Genomic DNA, 25,293 nt, shown 5'->3' with positions numbered 1-25,293 from the left:
ATCCTAGAGCTGCCGAGCCCAGCCTGGGCAGGGCCTGCATGGAGCATCCAGAGGACGGGATGGGGCCCTGCTCAGACCTTTCTGCTCAGCCCTCCGCCTGCTGCCTGCTCGGAGGTGGACTGAACCCTCCCCGGGCCAGGCTCCAGTCCACACACCACACTTGCGTGGCATGGCTTGGGGAGGGCGCAGGTCACTCGAGGGGGCAGGCATTCCTCCCGATGACACTCTGGGAGCGGACCCAGTGAGCACGTCCTCCACTGACATCGCGGGCGGTTGGCATGGGAGAGGGTCCGTTCTTCGGGATGCTGAACACACAAGCCACGCCATGCTGGGACATAGAAGGGTTGCTTCCTCCTCCCTCAACGACATGCCCTTGACTGCACTTGCTCCTCTTCATGCATGAGCTGCTGGTGGAGAATGGGTGACCAAGGAGGACTGGCCCCTGCTCTCGGGAAGAAGGCTTGTTGCTCCTTATCAGTCCGTGTGGTGGGCACGGCAGAGCTTTCTTTGTCAGCCTGCGAATCGTCTCTTTGGAACGCTGGATTGCTGAGACTTTGGTGAGAAATGGTGTTGGTTCCTCCTCTGCTGATACGAGCTCCGGAGCCTGTATGTGTGGAGGGTCATATTCCTGCGACTGTGGGGGCTGCCTCTGCACTTCTGGGACTGCAGATGAGGGTCTACAGGGCCTAGGCAAGCAGCACCCACCTCAGCTGTCTTCCCAGCCCCTTAGACAACCTTAGGGTGCTGAGCCAGCCTGTGGAAGGAGTCAAGCTCCACAGAGAAGTAGAGGTACTTCTCACACTGTGCACATCGAGGCGTGAGAACATATTTGGAAAGACAGACGGATGTCGAGAAGCTGGCTCCCATAACTGCAGCGGCCACGACCAGAGCTGGTCTCATAGACCAGCGCCGGCTGCATACCTGGTGCCAAGCCTGGCCAATGGCGCACAGGATGTCACCACGTCCACAGGGCGCAAATGAGTCCAGTGGCCCAATGTGCTTTTCAGATTGTTTTATCCAAGTTGGCAATGTTTTCTTGACAATAAACTTAGCAGTGTCCATATTGAAGGCAACTGATCTCTGAAAATGAGTCTAGAAATGACTCCCGCTCGTCTCTACAGCCCTCTCTGCCTTTTCATGGCAATTGATGGGCATTCCCTCCCCAGAGCCCGCGTGCTCGTGGTGGTGTTTCTCCCCATGTGCACAGCAGGTCCTCCCTGCCCCCTCCCACATTTGGCCCTTCTCTCTTGTCCACTCGGGCACCCTGGGCTTGGACTCTATTTCCATTGTCACCTAGCATTCCCAAAGGACAGGAACACGAGGCTGGTCCTTCTCAGTCTGGCCTAGTTCATGCCACAAGACAAGCTCCAGCTCCACCCACCCATCTCACAGCAAGTGGCACATTTCACCGCCTATCGTGGCTCCAGGAAAGTCCGTCATGTTGTGCAGGCCTGCCTTCTTTGCCCAGTCTTCAGTTGTCAGGCTTGGCAGTGCCGATTCTGACAGGTCCAGGCCACCGCCCCCCCTCACCCCCCTCCCAATCCCCCCTCTCACTCCCCTTGCTGGAAAGTGGGGCCCTGCCAGGAGGCCTCACTGCCCCAGGGATTCTGTCATTGGGTTGCTGGGAATGCTGCCACTCAGACATGAGTTAGGATGCAGGGATCTCTACTAACCTGACTTTAATTTGGGGGCCATAGACCCAGATATACCATGGCTTTTATTGGAGGAATTCTGGCTTTAATTGAGGGGGAACTTCATACTGATTTCTACAAAAACAGAACTAGTTGACCTCTCCTCTGGTAGTGGTCAAAGGTACCACTTCCCCACATCCTAACCTGTTGCCATGATTTGCTTTCTTGATGCCATTCTGTTGGGTAAGGCAGAACTCCAGCAGTTTTTATTTGCTTTTTCCTGCTGGTAAAGAATGCTAATCATGGGGCAGGAGTGTGGCCTCGTGGTAGAGAGCCGGCCTTGCATGCCCCAAGGCCTCCGTTCAATTCCTAGCTCCCACACAGATAGAAAAAACAGCTGCAGCGGCTGCACTGGCAGTGCACTGACGTGTGCCCAGGACAGAGTGGAGGCCTGAGGTCAAGCCCCAGGACTGGCCAAAAAGCAAAAAAAGGAGGCTAATCATTTTGCCATCTCCTTATTAGCCATTTAGATCTCTTTTTGGAAAAGAAGCATTTGAAAAGGCTCTTCAGTCAGTCAATCCATTTAGTGTTCGCTATAACATTGTTGTTCTATAACATTTTTGTAACATTGTTATAATTTCTGTGGGTTTCTAGTTTTTAATTGTTACAAAATTTTGTAATTACACAAGGGTTGCAATTACTTAAGTCAGATAAAAAGTACACTTATTTATCTTTCATTGTTTGCCTGGCCCTGGGGCTTGAACTCAGAGCCTGGGCTCTGTCCCTGAGCTCTCCCTCAAGGTGAGCGCTTAACCTCCTGAGCCACACTACCGCTTGTGGCTCTTTTCTGAGTGGTTTACTGAAGATGAGAGTCTCACAGACTTTGCACTGGCTCCAAACTCAGATCCTCAGATCTCAGTGTCCTGAGCAGCTAGGATTCCAGCGCGGGCAAGCCTAACCGTTTCTGCTGGTATTGTAGTTGATATGCAGAAGGTTACGGTCATAGGAGTCAGGCAAGGAGTAATGAGTGCAACTCTGTTTGAACCACGGCTCCCCTTCTGTTGCTTCTCCCAGTTTTTCCCTCCCATCACTACCCACAAGACACCCAAATTCCATCTATGTGTTGTATGTGTTCAGTCCAGTTCCCTTTTATAAGCCCTCTCTCATCCTCCCGAACACAAATAAAACGACTGTAAACCAAGAAAAAGGAAAAAAAAAAAAACCGCAGTGACAGCACCTGGAATGTCTCTTGTCTCCCTGTCTTGGAATTCACTGGGCCTTTGTCAAGCACTCTTGCACGTGTCCGAGAGTGCATTTCTTTATGGACAGTGTCCCCTCCCCTGCTCCTGCAGGCCCTGCTCCCTGCCCCCTCCTCAAGCTGTGTGAGTCAATCCAGTGAGTTTATCACTGCATTTGTTCACCCTTTGTCTCTCTATTTTGGTGCCTCCTGTATACTCCCAAAGACATAAAAAGATGAAGAAGAAATAGATGAGAAAAGAGACAAGAGAGAGAGAGAGAGACAGAGACAGAGAGAGTGAGAGGGAGGGAGAAAGAGAGGGGGGAAGGAGAGAGAGGGAGGGAGGAGGGAGGGAGGCAGGAGGGAAGGAGATGTGGGGGAGGAGGGAGGGAGATGCCGGGGAGGAGGGAGGGAGATGCAGGGGAGGGGGGAAGGAGATGCCGGGGAGGGGGGAGGGAGATGTCGGGGAGGGGGGAGGGAGATGTCGGGGAGGGGGGAGGGAGATGCCGGGGAGGGGGGAGGGAGATGCCGGGGAGTGGGGAGGGAGATGCCGGGGAGGAGGGAGGGAGATGCCGGGGAGGGGGGAGGGAGATGCCGGGGAGGGGGGAGGGAGATGCCGGGGAGGGGGGAGGGACATGCCGGGGAGGGGGCAGGGAGATGCCGGGGAGGGGGGAGGGAAATGTGGGGGAGGAGGGAGGGAGATGCCGGGGAGGAGGGAGGGAGATGTGGGGGAGGAGGGAGGGAGATACCCGGGAGGAGGGAGGGAGATGTGGGGGAGGACATGCCCCTGTCTCCTCTTCCTGGAGTTCATTTCCATAAATACCATTCGTGTGATCAGAGGCCCTGGGCTCCTCTGCTAAGAGCATCCTCCTTCCGTCTCACTAGGTGTGAATGCCTACCCAGCTGAATGGTTTTCGTGTCCCCGTAGTTTGTAACTAGCCTCCACACATGAGAGAAAACACGTCCTGCTTGTCTCTGAGCTCGGCTCCCCTCGATCAACATGATTTGCTCTGGGTCCGTCCATTTCCTGGCCAACGCCCTTGGTTTACTCTTTCTTGTGGCTACGCACATGTCTCTCGTGGGCGGCTGGGCTGTTTCCACGTGTTGGCTCTCGAGAATGTCCGTCAGTGAACATGGAAGTGCATCTGCTCTGGGGTTCTCTGGGTGGGGCGTAGGGGGGGTTGCGTCTAGTGTTTGGGGGAAGCTCCAGACCGCTGTCCAGAGTGGCTGAACCAGTGTACCTTCCCAGCAGCAGTGCAGTAGGGCTCCTCCTTCTCCACATCCCACCAGCATCAGTCGTTCAAATTCACAATGTCGGCCAATCTGACCAGGGTGGGATGAGGTCTCAGCCTGGGTTTGATGAGCATTTCCCTTCAGGCCAGCCACGGCAGGCACGTCCTCATGGGTCTCTGTGGATGCTTGCCTCTTCTGAGAAGTCTTCCCTTTGCCCTTTAGGGGTGGGTGTACTATCTTTAGGAGAGGCTGTTTCTTGAGTTTCTTGACTACGTTAGGTAGGAGAGCTTTGTCTGGCGTGTTGCTGGTAAAGATCTTCCCCCAGTCGGTCGGCTCTCTTTCCGGCGTAGTAACTACGTCCTTCACAGCAGAAACCTTTGAGTTTGGTTCAGTTCCAGTGTCAGGTCTCTCTTCTATCTGCTGTGCCCCTGGGACGCTTTACAGCGTGTCTGCGTGCGCTCGGGAGCTCCAGTGCTTCTCCTGACTGGCTCTTCAAACACTTCAAAGCCAAGGCTGCCGTCGTAGACGCACATTGTGTTGATGTGGGCGCCACTGCTAGCTTTCCGCACATGCTTGACCAGTTTTCCCAGCACGAATTACTGGAGAGGCTATCTCCTTTCCCCTGCACATCCTTGGCTCCCATGTCAAATGTGCGAAAACTTTAAGTACGTGCTTTTATTTCTGGGTCTTCCAGTCTTTTCCGTTGGCCTCTGGAGCTACTTTTGTGCCAGTACAAAGTTGTTTCTTTTATTCTGCCTCTAGAGTAGTTCTTGAGGTCTGAGACTGTGACACCGCGAGCATTATAACTGGGAAAAGAATTGCTTTGGCTATGCAAAGTCTTTTTGTGTTCCATAGGCACTTTTGGGTCATTTTCTCTATGTCAGTAAGAATTTCATTGGCATTAGAAAGGGTATCAATGTATGTGAATTAATGTACCTTCTATCTGGCAAATAGATTGTAACCTTTCTATTCATTACAATAAAAAATATATGAAAAAAAGAATTTCATTGGGATTTTGATAGGGATTGCATTGGTCATTTTTGGCAGTATAGCTATTTTTGCGATATTAATTCTACCTATCTATGAACATGGAAAGTTTTTTTAATCATGATATCATCTTTGCTTGCCTTTTCTCCCCCCCCCCCTTTATTTTTTTTGCAGTCTCTGGGATTTGAACTCAGGCCTGAGCACTCTCCCAGAGCCTCTTTTTGCTCAATGCCAATGCTCCACCACTTGTGCAACCTCTGGCTTTTGCTGGGTAGGTCACTGAGCATAGAGCCTGAAGCTGGTTTTGAAGTACGATCACCAGATCAGCACCCTGAGCAGCTGCCATTGCAGGCCTAGCTTCCTTCTTCAAAGGTTTATAACTTCACTATTGATCGTTGTTACTTCTTTGGTTAGGTTTCACCCTAGATCTTTTTTTGAAGATATTGTAAATGGAGTTGTTTTCCTGGTTTCCTCTCCGCTTGCGTGTTGCTGGTACGTAGAAAGGCTACTGAATTTTGTGGGTTAGTTTTATGTCCTGATCCTTGGCCAAGGTTAACAATGAGCTGTAGGCGTTTGGGGTCCTTTAGGTCTCTCGACTATGTCATCTTCAAGTGAGGGAGATGTTATTCCTCCCTCCATGTCAGTCCCTTCCATGTCTTGTCCCTGCCTGGTAGCTCTGGCTTGGTCTTCCAGCGCTACAGTGGAGAAGAGCAGAGCTCAGGACATCCGTCCTTGCTCCTGATTTCAGAAGAAATGGTTTTGGTTTTGAGCAATCAGGATGACTGACGTTGGCCACTCGGCTTTGTTACTTTGAGGTATGTCCGTTCTGTTCCCAGCATGAAGGGTGTAGGACTGGTCAGAGGCCCCTTCTGGGTCTGGGGGATGAGCATGCGGGCTGTGTCCTTGGCTCTCTTAATGTGACAATGCATTACATCTATGGATTTACCTATGTTAACGCCATCTAGCAGCTCTGGATGAAACCATGATGTATGATTTCTTTACCAGGCCTGGGGCTTGAACTCAGGGCCTGAGCACTGTCCTTGGACTTTCTCAAGGCTTGAGCTCTGCCACTTGAGCCTCAGCACCATTTCCGGCTTTTTGCTACATATGTGGTACCGAGGAATGGAACCCGGGTCTTTGTGCATGCTAGGCAAGCACTCCACCACTAGGCCATGTCCCCGCCCTGTGATTATTGTTATTACTTGGTGAATTGTGCCAGCTAGTATTTTATTGAGGAGTTTGGATCTGTGTTCATCTGAGAGATTGTGTCATTGGATCATTACCTGGTTTGGGAATGAGTGTGATGCTTCATTTTCTGAGTTTGGAATTAAGCCTTCTTTTTCTTCTATTTCACAGAAATGTAGGAGGTCCCGTGTTAGTTCAGCCTGAAAAGCCTTATGGAATTCGGCCATGAAACCCCTGGTGGCCTGAGCTTTTCCTTACTGGATGACCTCTGGTTACTTCCTTAATCTCATTGTGTGTTGTGGGTCTGTTTAGGCAGGTTTTATGAATGCAGGAGTTGATCCATTTCTACTAGATTTTCATCCACTTTGAGTAGAGGATTGGTGGGTAAGCTTGCGTAACATTGTCAACTTCTGGGACGTTTGCTCTGATGTTTCCATTGGTATCTCCAATGTTGTTGAATTGAGGCTCCTCCTTCCTCACTGCTTTAGCCAGTGGCCTGATAAATTGATTGCTATTATTCGAAGATCCAGTTTTTGGTTGCATCAATTTTACGTAGGGTTTCTTGGGGGCTCTGTTTCACTGATTTCCATGTCTCTTTCTGTCTCGTCGTCTCGGGTGGGGTTCAGTTGCGTCCCGAGGGTCTTCACCCATGCCGTCTCTGGTTTCTATATGGGCACACACAGAGCTGTGGGCTTCCTCACAGCACTGCTTTCCAGCATCCCAGAGCTTCCCGTAGGGTGAGCGTCCGTATCACGCTTCTGATTTCCTCCTTACTTCTTCAGTGGCCGCCTGTGGGTCCATGTGCTGGAGCATGTCCTCCGCATACTGGGTGTTGAGAACCAGCTCAGTCCCACTGGAGCAGAACCAAGGCAAGGAGTCATCTCCACCCTTTTGCGTTTGTTCAACGTGCTGCAGGTCCTAGGATATGGTCCATTTTGGAGACTGTTCCTCGGACCTGTGAGAGGACTGTGAACTGTAGATGCTTGTCACGAGCACGTGGGGTGCCGTGTGGTTTCTTCCAGACGCATCTTTGTCAGTCATGACAAAGGGCTGGCCTATCCTTGGGTGAGCGTGGAGGTTACAGCCTCCACTGGGCCTGTGTCCCAGGTTCCCGCTCACGCACCCACACACACACACACGCACCCACACACACACACACGCACCCACACACACACGTACACAAGTGTAGAGGACTCTAGTGGAGCCTCTAGTGTGTTGCGTATAGTAGTATAGCATCCTTAAACATAGAAGGTCAGCTTCTTCCTATTTTGATCACTTTGCTTCCTTCTCCCGTCTCAGTGCTCTGGTTAAGAAGTGGAGCCCTGTCTGGAAGAAGAGTGGTGACCGGTGACCACACACCTTCTTGTCCCCGTCCTCATGATAACACAAACACTTTCTGCTTGTCCTCACTCAGCACAACGCTGGTGGGGTGTCGGTCCTATCAAGTATTATTTTAGATGGGAATGTTTTATTTCTAGCTTCCTCGCTGCTTTTCTTATAAAGAAATGTTGGGGATCGTCAAAGGCTTTTCTTCATCTACCTTGCTGTGTGACCCTTGTCATTGCCTGGACTGGCTTCTGTGCTGCCCTGATGACTTTTCACATTCTGAGCCACCCTTACATTCCTGGATGAAGCCAGCTTGCTCATAATGCGTGTCTTTCATGGGACATTCTAAGTGTTTCATTGATCATTTTTGACCTGTGATGCCCCCAGAAAAGCAGCCTAGATGGCGCCTGGTTTTCTGAGTCCTTGTCCCATTGCATCATCAGGGTGCTGCTGACTCAGAACGGATTTGGAAATGTTGCTACTCTTTCTGTTTTTGTGGAATCATTTAAGGAGTCTTGAGATAAGCCCTCCTTCGAAGACCAGCAAATTCCAAGGCTAATCCACCCAGCCTTGAGCCTTTTTGCTTTGGTTTGGTTTGGTTTTGGCCAATCCAGGACTTGAAGTCCAGGCCAGGACTCTGCCCCTGAGCTCCTTTTGCTCAGGGCCAGCACTCTGCTCCTTGAGCCACAGCACCAGTTTTGGCTGTTTTTCGTTGGAGATGAGTCTCCTGGACTTTACTGCTCAGAATGGCCTGAAACCAAGTTCCTCAGATCTCAGCTTCCCAAGTAGCTAGGGTTACAGGCGTGAGCCACCAGTGTGCAACTTCGGTTTTCTTTGTTTGGAGGTTTTTCATTACTGTTTCAATTTCCTTCTTCATTACTGATCATTATGAGTTACCTCTATCTCCTTGGCAAAAATTTGCTCATATTGTTGTGCCCAAAATCCGGGGTCCCCAAAGACCACCAAGTTGCCAAATCCGATGTAAGAGCACAAGAGTCTTTGCTGCAAGCTCGGGCCTGGACTCACAGCTGGACTGGCGCAGCAGGTCTGAGTTGAGAGCCCCAACCCTCCCATCAGCAGAGTTTTACACAAAGTCGGGTCTTCGGGTTCCCAGCTGAGTGACTACATGATTGATTAACATTTAAGCTAATCAAGTCATGATCTTATTGATTATGGACACAAGTTTAAACAATAAAGGAGTGAAAAACAGAAAACATTTACAGCGCTCCCTTACGTCCAGGGCTCTGGTGTTTGTCACCTGGTGACTAGTTGTTGGCGAGGCAGATTTAGGAAAACCATCATTAAGACACTCCAGGAACTTGTATTTCTGGTTAATAGGTCTTTTAGTAAAATGGAGTCTGAATTCAAAATGGCTTCACTGTGGTTAGGGCTCTACAAGATAGGTCAAGAAATCTATTCTAGATTCTCTGACATGTTGAAATAGATGGTTTCAAAATCTCCCCCAGTGACTGCCATGGTTTACTGTTATCCGTAACGGTGGCTTCCACAGGGCTGAAGACGGCTGCACTCAGACAAAACCGGATGAAGTCACAGGAGCTTCTGGAGCTACAGCCTACTTGAGAAGTGGTGCCACCGCGAGGCCTGGTGTCTCCACAGGGCTGTCACCACAGGGACAGACACTCCAAAGCTCCAGAGACTAAGAGCTGCTAGCAAAAACCCTGCAGCATGATGACGAGGCGCAATCCCGCCAGCATTCCCCACAAATCAGATCCTCTTAAACTGTGGAGCAGGAGAGGAGGAGACAGAGACAGAAGAGGTGAGGGAGGGAGGGACAGGAAGAGAAAGAGAGAAAGGAAGAAGGGAAGGGGAGGAGAGGGAAGGGAAAGCCGAAATTTCAGTCCTGAAGCATGCCACTGATTCAACCAACACAAGGAAAAACAATTCACTCTGATGGAGAATTTGTGCTGTGACACACAGAATGACATAATTACAATACTGGAAACCCACCTCCTATTTTATTTTATTTTATTTTTGCTGGTCCTGAGGATTGAACTCAGGTCCTGAGCACTGTCCTTGAGCTTTCTCAAGGCTAGAGCTCTACCACTTAAGCCACAGCACCACTTGTGGCTTTTCTATGTATGTAATAATGAGGAATCGAACCCGCATGCTAGGCAAGCACTTTACCACTAGGCCAGACTCCCAGCCCTATTTTATTTATTTTTATTTCTTTACTTTCTAGTGCTGGTCATAGGGCTTCAAGTCTGTGCCTGGCTGCAACCCCTGACCTTTGGTGCTTAAGATGAATGCTCTTCCCTTGAGCCTCAACTTCAATTTTATCTCGTTATTTTGGGGTGTTTTATTGGAGATAAGAGTGTCATAAACTTTCCTACCCAAGCTTGTTTCAAGTCCAGGTCCTCAGCTCAGCCTCCTGAGGAGGTATGACAAGAGGCCGAGCCACGGCACCTGCCTTTCCTTCCTTAGTGCACATGTGGTATGTGCATACACAATGCAGTTGTGAATCCACCAGAGAAAACAGCATCGCCCTATTGGTTCGGAAGTCGGAACATTGCGGACGTTGCATAATCTCCATATTTTTTTTGCCAGTCCTGGGCTTGATCTCAGGGCCTGAGCACTGTCCCAGGATTTTCTCAAGGGTAGTGCTCTACCACTTAAGCCACAGCACCACTTCTGGCCTTTTGCTACATATGTGATACCGAGGAATCGAACCCGAGTCTTCGTGCATGCTAGGCAAGCACTCTACCACTAGGCCAAACTCCTGGCCCAATCTCCATATTTGTAAGAACTAGAATGTGTCCTAGAGATTTTAGCAGGGGAATCCCAATAGCCCAAATTGAGAAACAGCAAACCTGGAAATCCTGGAAATTAAAAATTAAAAACTGGGTAGCCATAAAAAACAGCCTACCTAACACAACTAAACAAGATGAAATCCAGGTAAAAGGGCTGAAGGAAAAGTAGAGAAATTACAGCAGTCAAAGACATGAAGAAACAGAAGAGAAACAGGGGATTTGCAAGTTCTCCACCATTCCTTCCATAGTGGAGCTCAGATATATTACACGGACATGAAATACAAACTAAGGGTATTGAGAATGTGTTCACTGAAATAGAAGAAAACGCCTTAACCTCAACTGTCACCCATGTTGAGGAGACTACTAAAACACCAAAAGACAGCATCACACAAGACACGTCCAGCACACCCTATAGACAAAGTACTACGTGTACAGAAAAGAATAATGGCTGAAAGCTGCAAAAGAAAGGAGGAAAGTAATTTACAATGGAACTCTCATCTAAATAACAGGAGATTTCTCAAACTAGAACATTAAATTCAAAAAAGGAGTACAGGACCAGGAGTTTGGCCTCATGGTAGAGCGCTTGCCTTGCATGCATGAAGACTCAGGTTTGATTCCTCGGTATCACATACACAGACAAAAATCCAGAAGTGATGCTGTAGCTCGAGTGGCAGAGCTCAAGCCTTGAGAAGCCCAACAACAGTACTCAGGCCCTGAATTCAAGCCCCAGGACTGGAAAAATATGTGTAAATAGATAAATAAATAAACTATACTAGGTGAGTAGATTTGCAAAGCAGGAAGAGAAAAAAAAGAAACAGTATGACGAAAACAACAAAATGAGAAGAAATAGGACACACATTTCAATAGTAACATTGAATTTGAATTTCATAATACTCCAAAAGAACCAAAAATGACAACATGGATTTAAGAGGCAAGGCCTCAACAATACACACACACACACACACACACACACACACACACACACACAAACACACACAGCAGAGCCATCGGGGCTCACGTCAATACTCCTAACTCCTCAGGAGGCTGAGATATAAAGATATAGTTTGAAGTTTGAAGACAGCCCAAGCAGGAGCATTCGTGAAATTCTTATTTACAAATAACTATACAATAAAAAAACACATGTTGCACTGTGGAGCAAATGATGATGGTCAAAGGTGGATCACAACAGCTGAGGACCAGTTCACACTGCACATCAAACACAAATGACACCTGAGGACCAGATCACACTCAACATCAAACACAAATGACACCTGAGGACCAGATCACACTCAACATCAAACACAAATGACAGCTGAGGACCAGAGCACACTCAACATCAAACACAAATGACTCCTGAGGACCAGATCACACTCAACATCAAACACAAATGACACCTGAGAACCAGCTCACATTCAACATCAAACACAAATGACACCTGAGGAACAGCTCACACTCAACATCAAACACAAATGACACCCGAGGACCAGCTCACACTCAACATCAAACACAAATGACACCCGAGGACCAGATCACACCCAACATCAAACACAAATGACACCCGAGGACCAGATCACACTCAACATCAAACACAAATGACAGCTGAGGACCAGATCACACTCAACATCAAACACAAATGACACCTGAGGACCAGATCACACTCAACATCAAACACAAATGACCCCTGAGAACCAGATCACACTCAACATCAAACACAAATGACAGATGAGGACCGGATCACACTCAACATCAAACACAAATGACCCCTGAGGACCAGATCACACTCAACATCAAACACAAATGACACCTGAGGACCAGATCACACTCAACATCAAACACAAATGAACCCTGAGGGCCAGATCACACTCAACATCAAACACAAATGACACCTGAGGAACAGATCACACTCAAGATCAAACACAAATGACCCCTGAGGACCAGATCACACTCAATATCAAACACAAATGACACCTGAGGACCAGATCACACTCAACATCAAACACAAATGACAGATGAGGACCAGAGCACACTCAACATCAAACACAAATGACACCTGAGGACCAGATCACACTCAATATCAAACACAAATGACAGCTGAGGACCGGATCACACTCAACATCAAACACAAATGACACCTGAGGAAGAGATCACACTCAACATCAAACACAAATGACAGCTCAGGACCAGCTCACACTCAACATCAAACACAAATGACAGCTGAGGACCAGATCACACTCAACATCAAACACAAATGACACCTGAGGACCAGATCACACTCAACATCAAACACAAATGACACCTGAGGACTAGATCACACTCAACATCAAACACAAATGACACCTGAGGACCAGATCACACTCAACATCAAACACAAATGACACCTGAGGAAGAGATCACACTCAACATCAAACACAAATGACACCTGAGGACCAGATCACACTCAATATCAAACAGAAATGACCCCTGAGGACCAGAGCACACTCAACATCAAACACAAATGACACCTGAGGACCAGATCACACTCAACATCAAACACAAATGACACCTGGGGACCAGAGCACACTCAACATCAAACACAAATGACACCTGAGGACCAGAGCACACTCAACATCAAACACAAATGACTGCTGAGGACCAGATCACACTCAACATCAAACACAAATGACACCCAAGAACCAGATCACACTCAACATCAAACACAAATGACACCTGGGGACCAGATCACACTCAACATCAAACACAAATGACACCTGAGGACCAGATCACACTCAACATCAAACACAAATGACCCCTGAGGACCAGATCACACTCAACATCAAACACAAATGACACCCAAGAACCAGATCACACTCAACATCAAACACAAATGACACCTGAGGACCAGATCACACTCAACATCAAACACAAATGACACCTGAGGACCAGAGCACACTCAACATCAAACACAAATGACACCTGAGGACCAGATCACACTCAAGATCAAACACAAATGACCCCTGAGGACCAGATCACACTCAACATCAAACACAAATGACACCTGAGGACCAGATCACACACCAAAATCAAACAAAAATGGATCAACAAAGACACTGCAGCATAACGTAACAGCATAGACCAAAAAAACGTCTACAGAATATTTCATCCTAAAGCTACACTACCGACATTCTTCAAGAAACTCTAGAAGACTGAGTATTTGCTCTGACGTAAACAAGTCATTGATATTAAAATTGAAATAATTCCATGTATTATATTAGAGTCTATTCTATTAGAATTGAACAAAAAAGAATTTGGTGAATTCCTAAGAGCATAGGATACCGAACTAATATTGAAAATATAAGTAGACAGGGTGAGAAAAAAGTCTTAATGCTTTCACTAATTGCTGGGTCTGATGATTAAAGATCTGGAATATTTTAAAATGTATTTCATGACCATTAGTACTTATACATCTAAATTTGTCCTTACAGTAGTTTTTGCCTGTTTGTTATTAGGATTGTTTACTTGGGGGCTTAATTTCTTGAGCTCCTAAGTTTTTATGTACTCCAGGTAGCAATCAGCATCCAATCAGTGCCAGTAAGGTCTCCTCTCCTGCAGTAAGGTCTCCTCTCCTGCGGTAAGGTCTCCTCTCGTGCAGTAAGGTCTCCTCTTCTGCAGTATGGTCTCCTCTCAGGCAGTAAGGTCTCCTCTCGGGCAGTGTGGCCTCCTCTCGTATATTAAGGGCTCCTGTCTTGTATTAAGAGCTCCTCTCATACAGTAAGATCTCCTCTCATGCAGTACGGCCTTCCCTCGTTCAGGAACAGCTCCTCCCATGCAGTAGCCATCTCTTCCCTCTCGTAATGATTCCTTTCGTCTGCACAAGGCGTGATTTGATGCAATGCCACTCGATAGTGCTTGCCCTGATTTCTTGGTCTGTGGTTTTTTAAATGGCAAGTTAGTCAGAGAACTTTGAGAAATGCAGCTGCCCCTCTCTCCAGAGCCCAGCTCCACGATGGGGCTGCCCGAGAAGGAGGGGAGGGCTCTCCTTTACATAACTGGCTCTGGGGAACCTCACTGGGAAAGCCAGGACTTGAGACTTCCTCTTTTATTTAAATTGCATTGTAAAGATGATGTGCTGGGGTTCACAATTCCGTAAGGCAGGTAATGAGTAGCACAGTTCTTCTGGAACAGTGGCACTGCCTCCCTCATCTTTCCATTTTGTAATCAAAACATTCCAAACGCAAACACAAACACACACACGTGCACACACATGCACACACATACATGCACGCACAAAAGCACACAACTGGGCTCTCATCGCAGTTTCAAAGACAGAACGTGTCATCTGCGTTGACAGTTCCATCACAGAGAAAATACGGCCCAAAATAAATCGTATCTTAGTCCAGGCGTGCCCTGATTTGGTGACACATGGATAAAGGTTCGGGACATGGAGCTGACATGGGAACGGGAGGGACTGCTGGGAGGCTGAGGTAGGAAGATCAAGGTCTTCGGGGGACATGAACCTGGGAAACAGCATGCCCTGCTGTGCGGTCTGCTATGGGGTCACCTATTCAAGTCCCAGGACTCAGACCCATGAATGCAACCACGTTTACAAAAGACTTGTGGATTGAATCACGTTGCGGGGAGCTCACCCTGGGTGTGGGCTGGCACAGTGGAATGGGATTCTGGGAGGGGCAGGAGGGACAGACACACAGGCAGGGAGACGGCCATGAGATAACGCAGCATCTGGACACTGCTTCCACCGGCCAGGAGACAGTGCACTGATGGAGCCACAGAGCCAGGCGGAGGTCTCCCTGTGGCACTGGGACCCCACCTAGAAAGACCATGGTCCCAGGCTCCCGGCCTCCACAGCTGGGCAGGAGTCAAGCTCAGCACCCCAAGCCACCAGCTTGAGATGGGGCATTGGGACATGGGCCCAGCATCCTCAGCTAATGATCACAGGTACTGTAGGCCTGAGCCCTCCCTCCCCAGCCCACACCAGACCTTCCCACCCATCGGCCGGCTTCCCTCCCCAGGACTGCACTGTCTAAGGCCCTCCAATCCACCAAGACAAAGTCAGACCACGAGATGCCACCTCCTTGCCGCCTCCAGGCCGCCTCAGGTGGTGTGGAGCCCCCTGCAGCCGAGGCAGCCTCAATTCCCGCTCACACTCACGCCTGGAGTCAGGCGGATTCTCAGTCTGAGGAAACAGTGGGACTTAGGAGGTGAGGGCCCACGTTGCTCCAGGCCCCGTGGGAGCACGTTTAGTATGGAGGACACACGGAGCAGGCAGACATCCCCAGCTCTGGCTGCCCTCTTCAGGGTGGAGGCCTCTCTGGGGCCCAGCTCAGCACAATGGCCCTCATCAAGGCGAGACCCCAGCTGTTTCCTGTATGACCCTATTTCAGGGCTCCCCTTCTCCCTTCACCACCCACCCCCTCCAGAAGATCCACCAGGTGCAGGAAAGCCCCTTCCTTGCCGTGGCTCTGGCTGAGCTGGCCCTGGGCCCTGGTGCCATAACTAAGTGAACCCTACCCATCCGCCACCCTCTGTCCCCTTCAAGACCAGGACCAGCCTGAGCCCAGAGCTCTGCCAGCCTCACACTCGGGCCTCGAGTGGACTCCTCTTCTCCCTTCTGGGCAGTGAACTGTGCACAGACACAGGGTGTCTGACCCCAACAACACAGCACCTCTGGCTCTCTAAGTATTGCTGATCCGGGGGCCACTGCTGCCCAGATCCCGTCGCAGGCAGTCTAGGGTTCTCCCGGCCTCCAGCACGAGGCCCGGCCATGCCTGCCCAGGCCTGTGAATTCCCAGAGGCCAGGCCCACCCTTCCTCCCCACCTGCTAGCTCTCTCCCAGCCCCTCAGCCCTCACCCCCACCCTTCCTCCTCATCCAGCCAGCTCTCTCCCAGCCCCTCAGCCCTCACCCCCACCCTTCCTCCTCATCCAGCCAGCTCTGTCCCAGCCCCTCAGCCCTCACCCCCACCCTTCCTCCTCATCCAGCCAGCTCTGTCCCAGCCCCTCAGCCCTCACCCCCACCCTTCCTCCTCATCCAGCCAGCTCTCTACCAGCCCCTCCCTCTCATCCTCTTCTCCATGTCCCAAGCTGCTTCAGCGTCTCCTGAAGGAGAGGGAGCTACAGAGAGATGGAGATTGAACCTCTGCTGGTCAGCCAGGTGCCAGCGAGAGCCCTGACACCTCCGAGTGGACATGGTGCCAGCCCCGGGGACACCTGAAGGCCGGGAGTGGGGAGCAGGCCCTGCATCCCGGGAGCCTCGCCCACCACCAGTCCACCCACATACAGCAGCAGAGCCACGGCTGGACTCCCCCTCCCCACACACCGAAACCCCCAGAAGAAAGGGGAAGTGCAGGTAGGAGCTCATCCCACTTAGTTTCAATCCCATTCTTAGCTGTGCTGGGTGGGCTGTGCTGCCATCCACACCTCTGGGGACAAGGGCAGCTAGAGCCTGGAGCTGCCTTCACACAGGGAGGGACGCCATGAAGAGCAGACTGTGACAGGAGGGGACAAGGGACAGGGGCAGCAGTGGCCCCCTCATTGGTCATCCAGCGGCCGGCAGGAGTGTAGGAAGGTACAGAGAGACCAGCAGGCTTGCCCCTGCGTGGGGAAGATGGCTGTCTTCAACCCCACACCAGAGGCCCGAGCGGACACAGGAGCCGAGGAGGGGACACGGGTCTCCACGGCAGAACTCTCCGGGACCAGCAAGGATGGCTCTCAGGTCCTGCCGAGCTGGCCAGAGGAGGCCACTGGACTGACCTGGCCTGACACAGTGGGCGCAGAAGAGGGGACCAGATGGAACAGACTGGCAGAAGGCTCCGGAGCACAGCAGTGGGATGGACGGAGACTGAGGTCACAAGGCTCTGGGGCTCATCTGAGAGGGGTCGGGTCAGCACCAGGGGTTCTTCCGCTGGAGAGAGCTGGCTGGAGCTGTGGGGCTGCCCTGGGCACTCAGGAGCAAGTCCACCTGGGTCAACCAGGCCCAGCTGGGTGTCCAGGGGATGAGGCTGGAGCAGAGACAGGAAGGGCTAGTTCGAGGCAGGTGGGTCCGCCAAGATTCAAGGGCAGTAAGTCCTGGGGAGGGGCCGGGAGCTCGAGGCGCTACATTAGAGCAGAACTGGGCTACAGAACTGGGGGCCCTGGAAGGCAGGTGCCCAGGCCCGCAGGGAGCCAGGGCAGTGGTGAACCCAGAGTGCACAGGGGAGCAGTGAGGAGGGGATGGAGAAGGATTGGGGGTTTCTGGGGCAGGATAGCCCAGGGAGCCCAGGGGAGGAGGAGATGGAGAAGGTTTGGGGGCTGCTGGGGCAGGATAGCCCAGGGAGCCCAGAAGAGCACACACAAAGCAGCTGCACGTGAGAGAAGTTGGGGGCCTAGGAGAACAGGGAGACTTAGGCCTATGAGGTCAGGCACGGAGCAGGGACCTGTGAGATGGAGAATGTTGGTGGGGCAGGAAGGGCAGGACAGTTAAACCAGCTCAAAGGCTCAAAGGTTCAGGCACAGAAGAGCTGCAGATGAAAATGATAATATTGGGGGCTGTAGGCACAAGGTAGCCCTGGAGCTCAGGGGAGCAGGCACAGACCAGCTACAAGTGAACTGGAGGACATTGGGGGGCTGGAGGGGCAGGGAAGACCCAGGAACTCAGGGAAGACGGAACAGAGCAATTATAGTTTAGCTGGAAAATGTTGGGGTGCTGGAAGCACAGGGAAGCCCCAGGAGCTAACAGAAGGGAGTAGGCACATGGTAGCTACAGGGGTCTGGAGAATGTTGGGGGGCTGAAGGGACAGGGCAGTCCAGGAACTCGGGAGCAACTACAGAGCAGCTACAGGTGAACTGGAGAATATTGAGGAGCTGGAGGGACAGGGCAGCTCCAGACGCTCAGAGGAGCAGGCACAGAGCAGCTACAGGTGAACTGGACAATACTGGGGGGCTTGAGAGACAGAGAAGCCCTGGCAGCTCAGGGGAGCAGGCACAGAGCAGCTACAGGTGAACTGAAGAATTTTGGGGGGCTGGAGGGACAGGGAAGACCCAGGAGCTCAGAGGAGCAGGCACAGAGCAGCTACAGGTGAACTGGAGAATGTTGAGGGGCCAGAGGGACAGGGAAGCCCCGGGAGCTCAGGGGAGCAGGGACAGAGCAGCAACAGGTGAACTGGAGAATGTTGGGGGGCTAGAGGGACAGGGAAGAACCAGGAGCTCAGGGGAACAGACAGAGGGAAGCTACAGGTGAACTGGAGAATGTTGGGGGGCTGGAGGGACAGGGAAGACCCAGGAGCTCAGGGGAGCAGACACAGAGCAGCTACAGGTGAACTGGAGAATGTTGAGGGGCCAGAGGGACAGGGAAGCCCCGGGAGCTCAGGGGAGCAGGGACAGAGCAGCAACAGGTGAACTGGAGAATGTTGGGGGGCTAGAGGGACAGGGAAGAACCAGGAGCTCAGGGGAACAGACACAGGGAAGCTACAGGTGAACTGGAGAATGTTGGGGGGCTGGAGGGACAGGGAAGACCCAGGAGCTCAGGGGAGCAGACACAGAGCAGCTACAGGTGAACTGGAGAATGTTGGGGGGCTGGAGGGACAGGGAAGACCCAGGAGCTCAGGAGAGCAGGCACAGAGCAGCAACAGGTGAACTGGAGAATACTGAGGGGCTGGAGGGACAGGGCATCCCCGGAAGCTCAGGGGAGCAGGTACAGAACAGGTGCAGGTGAACTGGAGAAGATTGGGGGACCGGAGGAACAGAGAAGCCCTGGCAGGGATGGCGAGCAGGCATAGAGCAGCTACAGGTGAACTAGAGAATGTTGGGAGGCCAGAGGGACAGGGAAGAACCAGGAGCTCAGGGGAGCAGGCACAGAGCAGCTACAGGTGAACTGGAGAATGTTGGGGGGCCAGAGGGACAGGGAAGAACCAGGAGCTCAGGGGAGCAGGCACAGAGCACCTACAGGTGAACTGGAGAATGTTGGGGAGCCGGAGGGACAGGGAAGAACCAGGAGCTCAGGGGAGCAGACACAGAGCAGCTACAGGTGAACTGGAGAATGTTGGGGGGCTGGAGGGACAGGGAAGCCCTGGCAGCTCAGGGGAGCAGACACAGAGCAGCTACAGGTGAACTGGAGAATGTTGGGGGGCTGGAGGGACAGGGAAGCCCTGGCGGCTCAGGGGAGCAGGGACAGAGCAGCTACAGGTGAACTGGAGAGTGTTGAGGGGGCAGAGGGACAGGGAAGCCCCGGGAGCTCAGGGGAGCAGGGACAGAGCAGCTAGAGGTGAACTGGAGAATGTTGGGGAGTTGGAGGGAGAGGGCAGGCCCAGAAGCTCAGGGGAGCAGGTACAGAGCAGCTACAGGTGAACTGGAGAATGTTGGGGGGCTTGAGAGACAGAGAAGCCCTGGCAGCTCAGGGGAGCAGGCACAGAGCAGCTACAGGTGAACTGGAGAATGTTGGGGGGCTGGAAGCACAGGGAAGCCCCAGGAGCTAACAGAAGGGAGTAGGCACAGAGCAGCTACAGGGGTCTGGAGAATGTTGGGGGGCTGAAGGGACAGGGCAGTCCAGGAACTCAGGGGAGCAACTACAGAGCAGCTACAGGTGAACTGGAGAAAATTGAGGGGCTGGAGGGACAGGGCAGCTCCAGACGCTCAGAGGAGCAGGCACAGAGCAGCTACAGGTGAACTGGACAATACTGGGGGGCTTGAGAGACAGAGAAGCCCTGGCAGCTCAGGGGAGCAGGCACAGAGCAGCTACAGGTGAACTGGAGAATTTTGGGGGGCTGGAGGGACAGGGAAGACCCAGGAGCTCAGGAGAGCAGGCACAGAGCAGCAACAGGTGAACTGGAGAATACTGAGGGGCTGGAGGGACAGGGAAGCCCTGGCAGGGATGGCGAGCAGGCATAGAGCAGCTACAGGTGAACTAGAGAATGTTGGGAGGCCAGAGGGACAGGGAAGAACCAGGAGCTCAGGGGAGCAGGCACAGAGCAGCTACAGGTGAACTGGAGAATGTTGGGGGGCCAGAGGGACAGGGAAGACCCAGGAGCTCAGGGGAGCAGGCACAGAGCAGCTACAGGTGAACTGGAGAATGTTGGGGGGCTGGAGGGACAGGGAAGACCCAGGAGCTCAGGGGAGCAGGCACAGGGCAGCTACAGGTGAACTGGAGAATGTTGGGGGGCTGGAGAGACAGGGAAGACCCAGGAGCTCAGGGGAGCAGACACAGAGCAGCTACAGGTGAACTGGAGAATGTTGGGGGGCTGGAGGGAATGGGAAGCCCCAGGAGCTCAGGGGAGCAGGCACAGGGCAGCTACAGGTGAACTGGAGAATGTTGGGGGGCTGGAGAGACAGGGAAGACCCAGGAGCTCAGGGGAGCAGGCACAGAGCAGCTACAGGTGAACTGGAGAATGTTGGGGGGCTGGAGGGACAGGGAAGACCCAGGAACTCAGAGAAGCAGGCACAGAGCAGGTACAGAAGAACTGGAGAATGTTGGGGGGCTGGAGGGCGGGTCAATCCTAGGAGCTCAGGGGAGCAGGTGCAGAGCAGCTACAGGGAACTGGAGAATGTTCGGGGGGTACAGAGGGACAGGGAAGCCCCAGGAGATCAGGGAAGCAGGCACAGAGCAGCTACACCAGAACTGGACAATGTTGGGGGGGCTGGAGGGGCAGAAAAGGTCCAGGAGCTCAGGGAGAAGGAACAGAGCAGTTACTGTGTAGCTAGAGAATGTTGGGGTGCTCAAAGCACAGGGCAACTCCAGCAGCTCAGAAGAGCAGGCACAGAGCAGCCACAGTGGAGCAGGAGAATTTTGTGGGGCAGGGGGCACAGGCAGCCCCAGGAGCCAACAGAAGGGAGGAGCAGGCACAGGGCAGCTTCAGGGGGGCTGGAGAACGTTGGGGGGCTGGAGGGACAGAACAGACCCAGAGCTCATAGCCAACCACCTGAGAGCCAAACTCCACCTTGCAGCAGCATCTGAGCGGGTGGAGAGCAGAGACAGCTGAGGAGAAGCAGCCCTGTTGGGCTCCCTGAGAGGTGACCCATGCCCAGGGGAGGGAGTGGGGCAGAGAGCCAAGCCTCCTGACCAGTGCCGTGGACAGCCAGAGCCCAGGGCAGCTGCCCTCAGCCAGGGAGCTACGGCTGTGTCTCGAGGCTGGTGGCCACGGGCCTGATGACCAGGTCAAGAGGATCCAGAGAAGCTGCTGGAAGCTTCCGGAAGAGAGCAGGGGCAGGATAGAAGAGAGAACTGAGGACTGCGGGGTGCCCCTCTCATCAGCCAGGACACAGCCCAGGGTGCGAGGTCCTGCTGGAGAGAGCTGGCTGGAGATGGGCCTCTGCCCTGGAGCTCAGGAAGAAGCCCAAGGCTGGGCAAGAGGAGAGGCCAGGCTTGGAGCCACACTGGGGAGGCCGAGGCAGGAGACAGCCCAGGAGGCTCAGGGAAGAGAAAGGGTGCTTTGGGAAGGAGGTCAGGTCAGGTCAGGCAGGGTCGTCCTGAGAGCCCCAGAGCACAGGGGCAGAGCCAGAGCCTCCTGGGCTCTGGCAAGTGTGTGACAGGTTTCAGAAGAGGCAGGGCTGCAATCTCCGTGGGATGCAGGGCCAGGGCACTGCCAGGGCAGCCACAGAAGCTCAGGGGACTTGCCTGTCCCTGGTCACACCTGCCCTGCTCCTCCCTGCTCCCTGGACTGACCCCACTCATGCAGTGCCCCTGACTTGTGCTGGAGTCCAGGGAGTTGCGGGGGGGGAAGGGGGCGGTGCTGAGATCTGGGGAGAGCCAGGTGGCCAGGACAGCAGGCGAGTGAGGGCACAGGGCCCTGGCTGAGGGCACAGGTGGACAGGATGGCTCTGTGACACAGGTGGGCAGGACAGCAGGCGAGTGAGGGCACAGGTGGACAGGGCAGCTCTGTGACACAGGTGCCAGTGCTAGAGGCCAGGAGGTGCCAGGCAGGCCAGACAAGGGAGGTCCTGGCCTGCCTCTCTCCAGGAAGCCCGATGGGCGGCAGCTCTGGGCCATGGGCTTGAGCAGGAGGGAGGGGACATCCTGACAAGAGGACAGGCTGCCCCAGAAGGAAGGAAGGAAGCCCACCCGCTCAGGACCTGAGCAGAGACTGCCAGAGGCTGACCAGGCCCTGCAGCTAAGGCTGAAGGAAGAGGTTGCCATCCTACTCAGGGCTGCGGCAACTCAACCTCAAGTGCCCAGGGTAGGAAAAACCCCTTCTGGGATCCGGATGAGCCTGAGGACAGTGTGAAAGCAAGAGAGGAGGTGCAGTGCCCCACCCCACTCACCACACTAGGCCTACACTGCAGGAAGGCCTGGACACAGCTGGGGACCGCCTGGGAATTCAGGAGCTTGGAGGGCAGGGGATGGGGGGGCCTGGAGTGGCCCTCAGGAGGCAATGGGGGCAGACAGGAGGAGGGGCCCTCGTCCAAGGGTGGGCCCACCTCAGAGGCAGGGGTCGGGGGCTTAGGGATGCGGAGAGGTGGAGGGAGCCCCGTCAGGGGACATTCCAGGGTGCAGACTGCAGCAGTGGTGGTGCTGGCCTGGAAGGCCTCACGCTCAGTTCTCGAAGACATCGTCAGGGCGAGGGCCAGGGTTGTGGTCGAGGCCTGGACAGGGCACAGAAGGGTGGAGGTCTGCCTGGTCACAGGCCAGGGGACAGTGAGCACAGCACATCCAGGTTGGATGTCAGGTCACAAGGTGCACGGGGCCTCCCGGGTCCTGGCCCAGCGCCCAGGGCCAGCCCTGCCTCACACCACGGCTCTCTCGGCACGTCCTCTCTTGCAGGCAGCCCCACAGCCCCCTCCGTCTTCCCGTTGGCTCCCAGCAGCGGAGTCAGGTCTGCCTCCACGGTGACCCTGGGTTGCCTGGTCACCGGCTTCTTCCCTGAGCCGGCCACTGTGTCCTGGAACTCCGGAGACTTGAGCAGCGGCCTGCGCACCTTCCCGCCCGTTCTGCACGCAGGGCTCTACTCCCTCAGCAGCATGGTGACGGTGCCCTCCAGCACCTGGCCCAGCCAGACCGTCACCTGCAACGTGGTCCACCCGGCCACCAACACAAAGGTGGACAAGAGGATTGGTAAGACGGAGGCCCGCGGGAGGGAGCACCCCGGGTGGAATGGCACAGGAGGCTTGGGGTTGGCCCTCCTGCTTGGATATGCCAGGCTTGGACACCTCTGGCCAGAATGGAGGTCAGCACAGGTTCCTGTGGCCTCTCACCTCCAGGCCTCGGTGTTCCAGCCTCTCTCCTTTGCGGAAAGCCCTCGGTACTGGATTCTGTCCTAAGCGTTTAGATAGACAGGGGTAGGCGCTGGTTGAGAGCCGCCCAGACTCAAAACCTGGGCCAGCGTTTGTCTAATCTGAGTTTCTCCCAGAGCCAAACCCTGCGTTCCTTAACACGGCACCTCTCTCCGCAGATCCTATCGGGCGTTGTCCTGGAATGTCCAAGGATTCAGACTCCTGCCAGCCAAGTAAGTGACCACACTTAGTCCTGAGGCATCAGGAGTTGACAATGGCCCAAAGCACTGCTCACCTCCTCCTCCATGTCTCCCTGCAGAAGCTGACTGCGGCGTTGGACCGTTTGTCCTCCTCTTCCCTCCAACGCCGAAGGACGTGCTCATGATCTCGCAAAGCCCCAAGGTCACCTGTGTGGTGGGAGACGTGAGCCAGGACAACCCAGAGGTCCAGTTCACCTGGTTCGTGGACAACGTAGAGGTCCACGGGGCACAGATGCAGCCCCCAGAAGAGCAGCACAACAGCACCATCCGAGTGGTCAGCGTCCTTCCCATCGTGCACCGGGACTGGCTCTCAGGAAAGGAGTTCAAGTGCAGGGTCAACAACAACGACCTCCCAGCCCCCATCGAGAAAACCATCTCCAAAGACAAAGGTGGGAGCCATGGGCAGAGTGAGAGAAGGGCGGCCCCACACGGAGGGGCAGCGCCTGGCCTGGTCAGCCCTTACCCCGCAGTGACCTCGGTGCACCTCTGTTCGCACAGGCCGAGCCCGTGAGCCGCAAGTCTATGTCCTGCCCCCGCCCCGGGAGGAGCTGAGGAGAGAGAAGCTCAGCCTGACCTGCTTGATCACAAGTTTCTTCCCTGCGGATATCCATGTGGAATGGGAGCGCAACGGGCAGGAAGAGACGGACTACAAGAGCACCCCAGCCGTGCTGGACTCGGACGGGTCCCACTTCCTCTACAGCAAGCTGTCCGTGGAGAAGAAGGCCTGGGAGCAGGGTGACACGTTCAAGTGCACAGTGATGCACGAGGCCCTGCACAACCACCTCACGCAGAAGACCATCTCCCGGTCTCCGGGTAAATGAGACCTGGGCTCCCAGCCTCCCCCCCTGGGCCCTCGGTCCACAGCCCCCGCCCATGTAAATAAAGCACCCAGGGAAGCCCTGGGCCCCTGCGAGGATGTCCTGGTGTTTTCTGAGGCAAAGAGCCTTTTCCTGCCTGGCCTGGTGCCGTGGGCGCAGGCCAGGGCTGCCGTCTCAGCCCCTCCTGAGCAGAGGGGAGGGTCAGATGGGCCCAGCGTGGAGGCCGGCCAGGGACTCGGCCCTCCAGGGGAAGGAGCCCCGGCCCTGGGCAGCCCTGCTCACACCCTCGGGACGCCCAGGAGGACAGCACACAGAACAGCACCACAGGCTGTCCTCCTCCCTCTCACTGTCCAGCTGTCCACCAGTGCCCACCACACACCACCCTGAGGTGGCTGGAGAGGCACCCGGCCCCCACGTCACCCACTGTTCCCTGTGCTCAGAGGCTGAGGGGACAGCCCTGGTGCCTCGTGACACACTGACCAGACCCCCAGACCCCAGACACACGCAGAACCTGTATGAAACACATGCTGTGCAGCACCAGTCCACGGGACGCCTGCACACATGCACACGCACGCACACACACCCGGACATATGCACCCGAGATGCACGCTTCCCCACGCTTCCCCACGCTTCCCCACGCTGGGCCCTCCCGTGGCAGCCTGCACAGCACAGACCCA

General features: G+C 53.9%; 1 protein-coding gene and 1 gene segment (V, D, J or C); both read left to right on the top strand.

Annotated features, from left to right (window-relative positions):
* The window catches only part of LOC150054988 (immunoglobulin heavy constant alpha 2-like), a 128,193-nt gene that overhangs the window by 67,725 nt on the left and 35,175 nt on the right, over nt 1–25,293 (top strand).
* Nucleotides 15,268–24,709, top strand: LOC150054989 (uncharacterized). The gene is made up of 8 exons (XM_090345360.1): nt 15,268–15,299; nt 15,374–15,562; nt 16,906–17,125; nt 21,358–21,600; nt 22,612–23,380; nt 23,718–23,771; nt 23,858–24,187; nt 24,297–24,709. Exons 1-8 carry the CDS (start codon nt 15,268–15,270, stop codon nt 24,617–24,619), a joined length of 2,160 nt encoding a protein of 719 aa, XP_090201486.1. The 3' UTR covers nt 24,620–24,709.

This window comes from Megascapheus bottae, chromosome 14 (assembly GCF_031878675.1).
Source record: "Megascapheus bottae isolate mThoBot1 chromosome 14, mThoBot2.hap1, whole genome shotgun sequence".
Taxonomy (NCBI): domain Eukaryota; kingdom Metazoa; phylum Chordata; class Mammalia; order Rodentia; family Geomyidae; genus Megascapheus; species Megascapheus bottae.
This window is presented reverse-complemented; position numbering and strand designations above follow the sequence as displayed.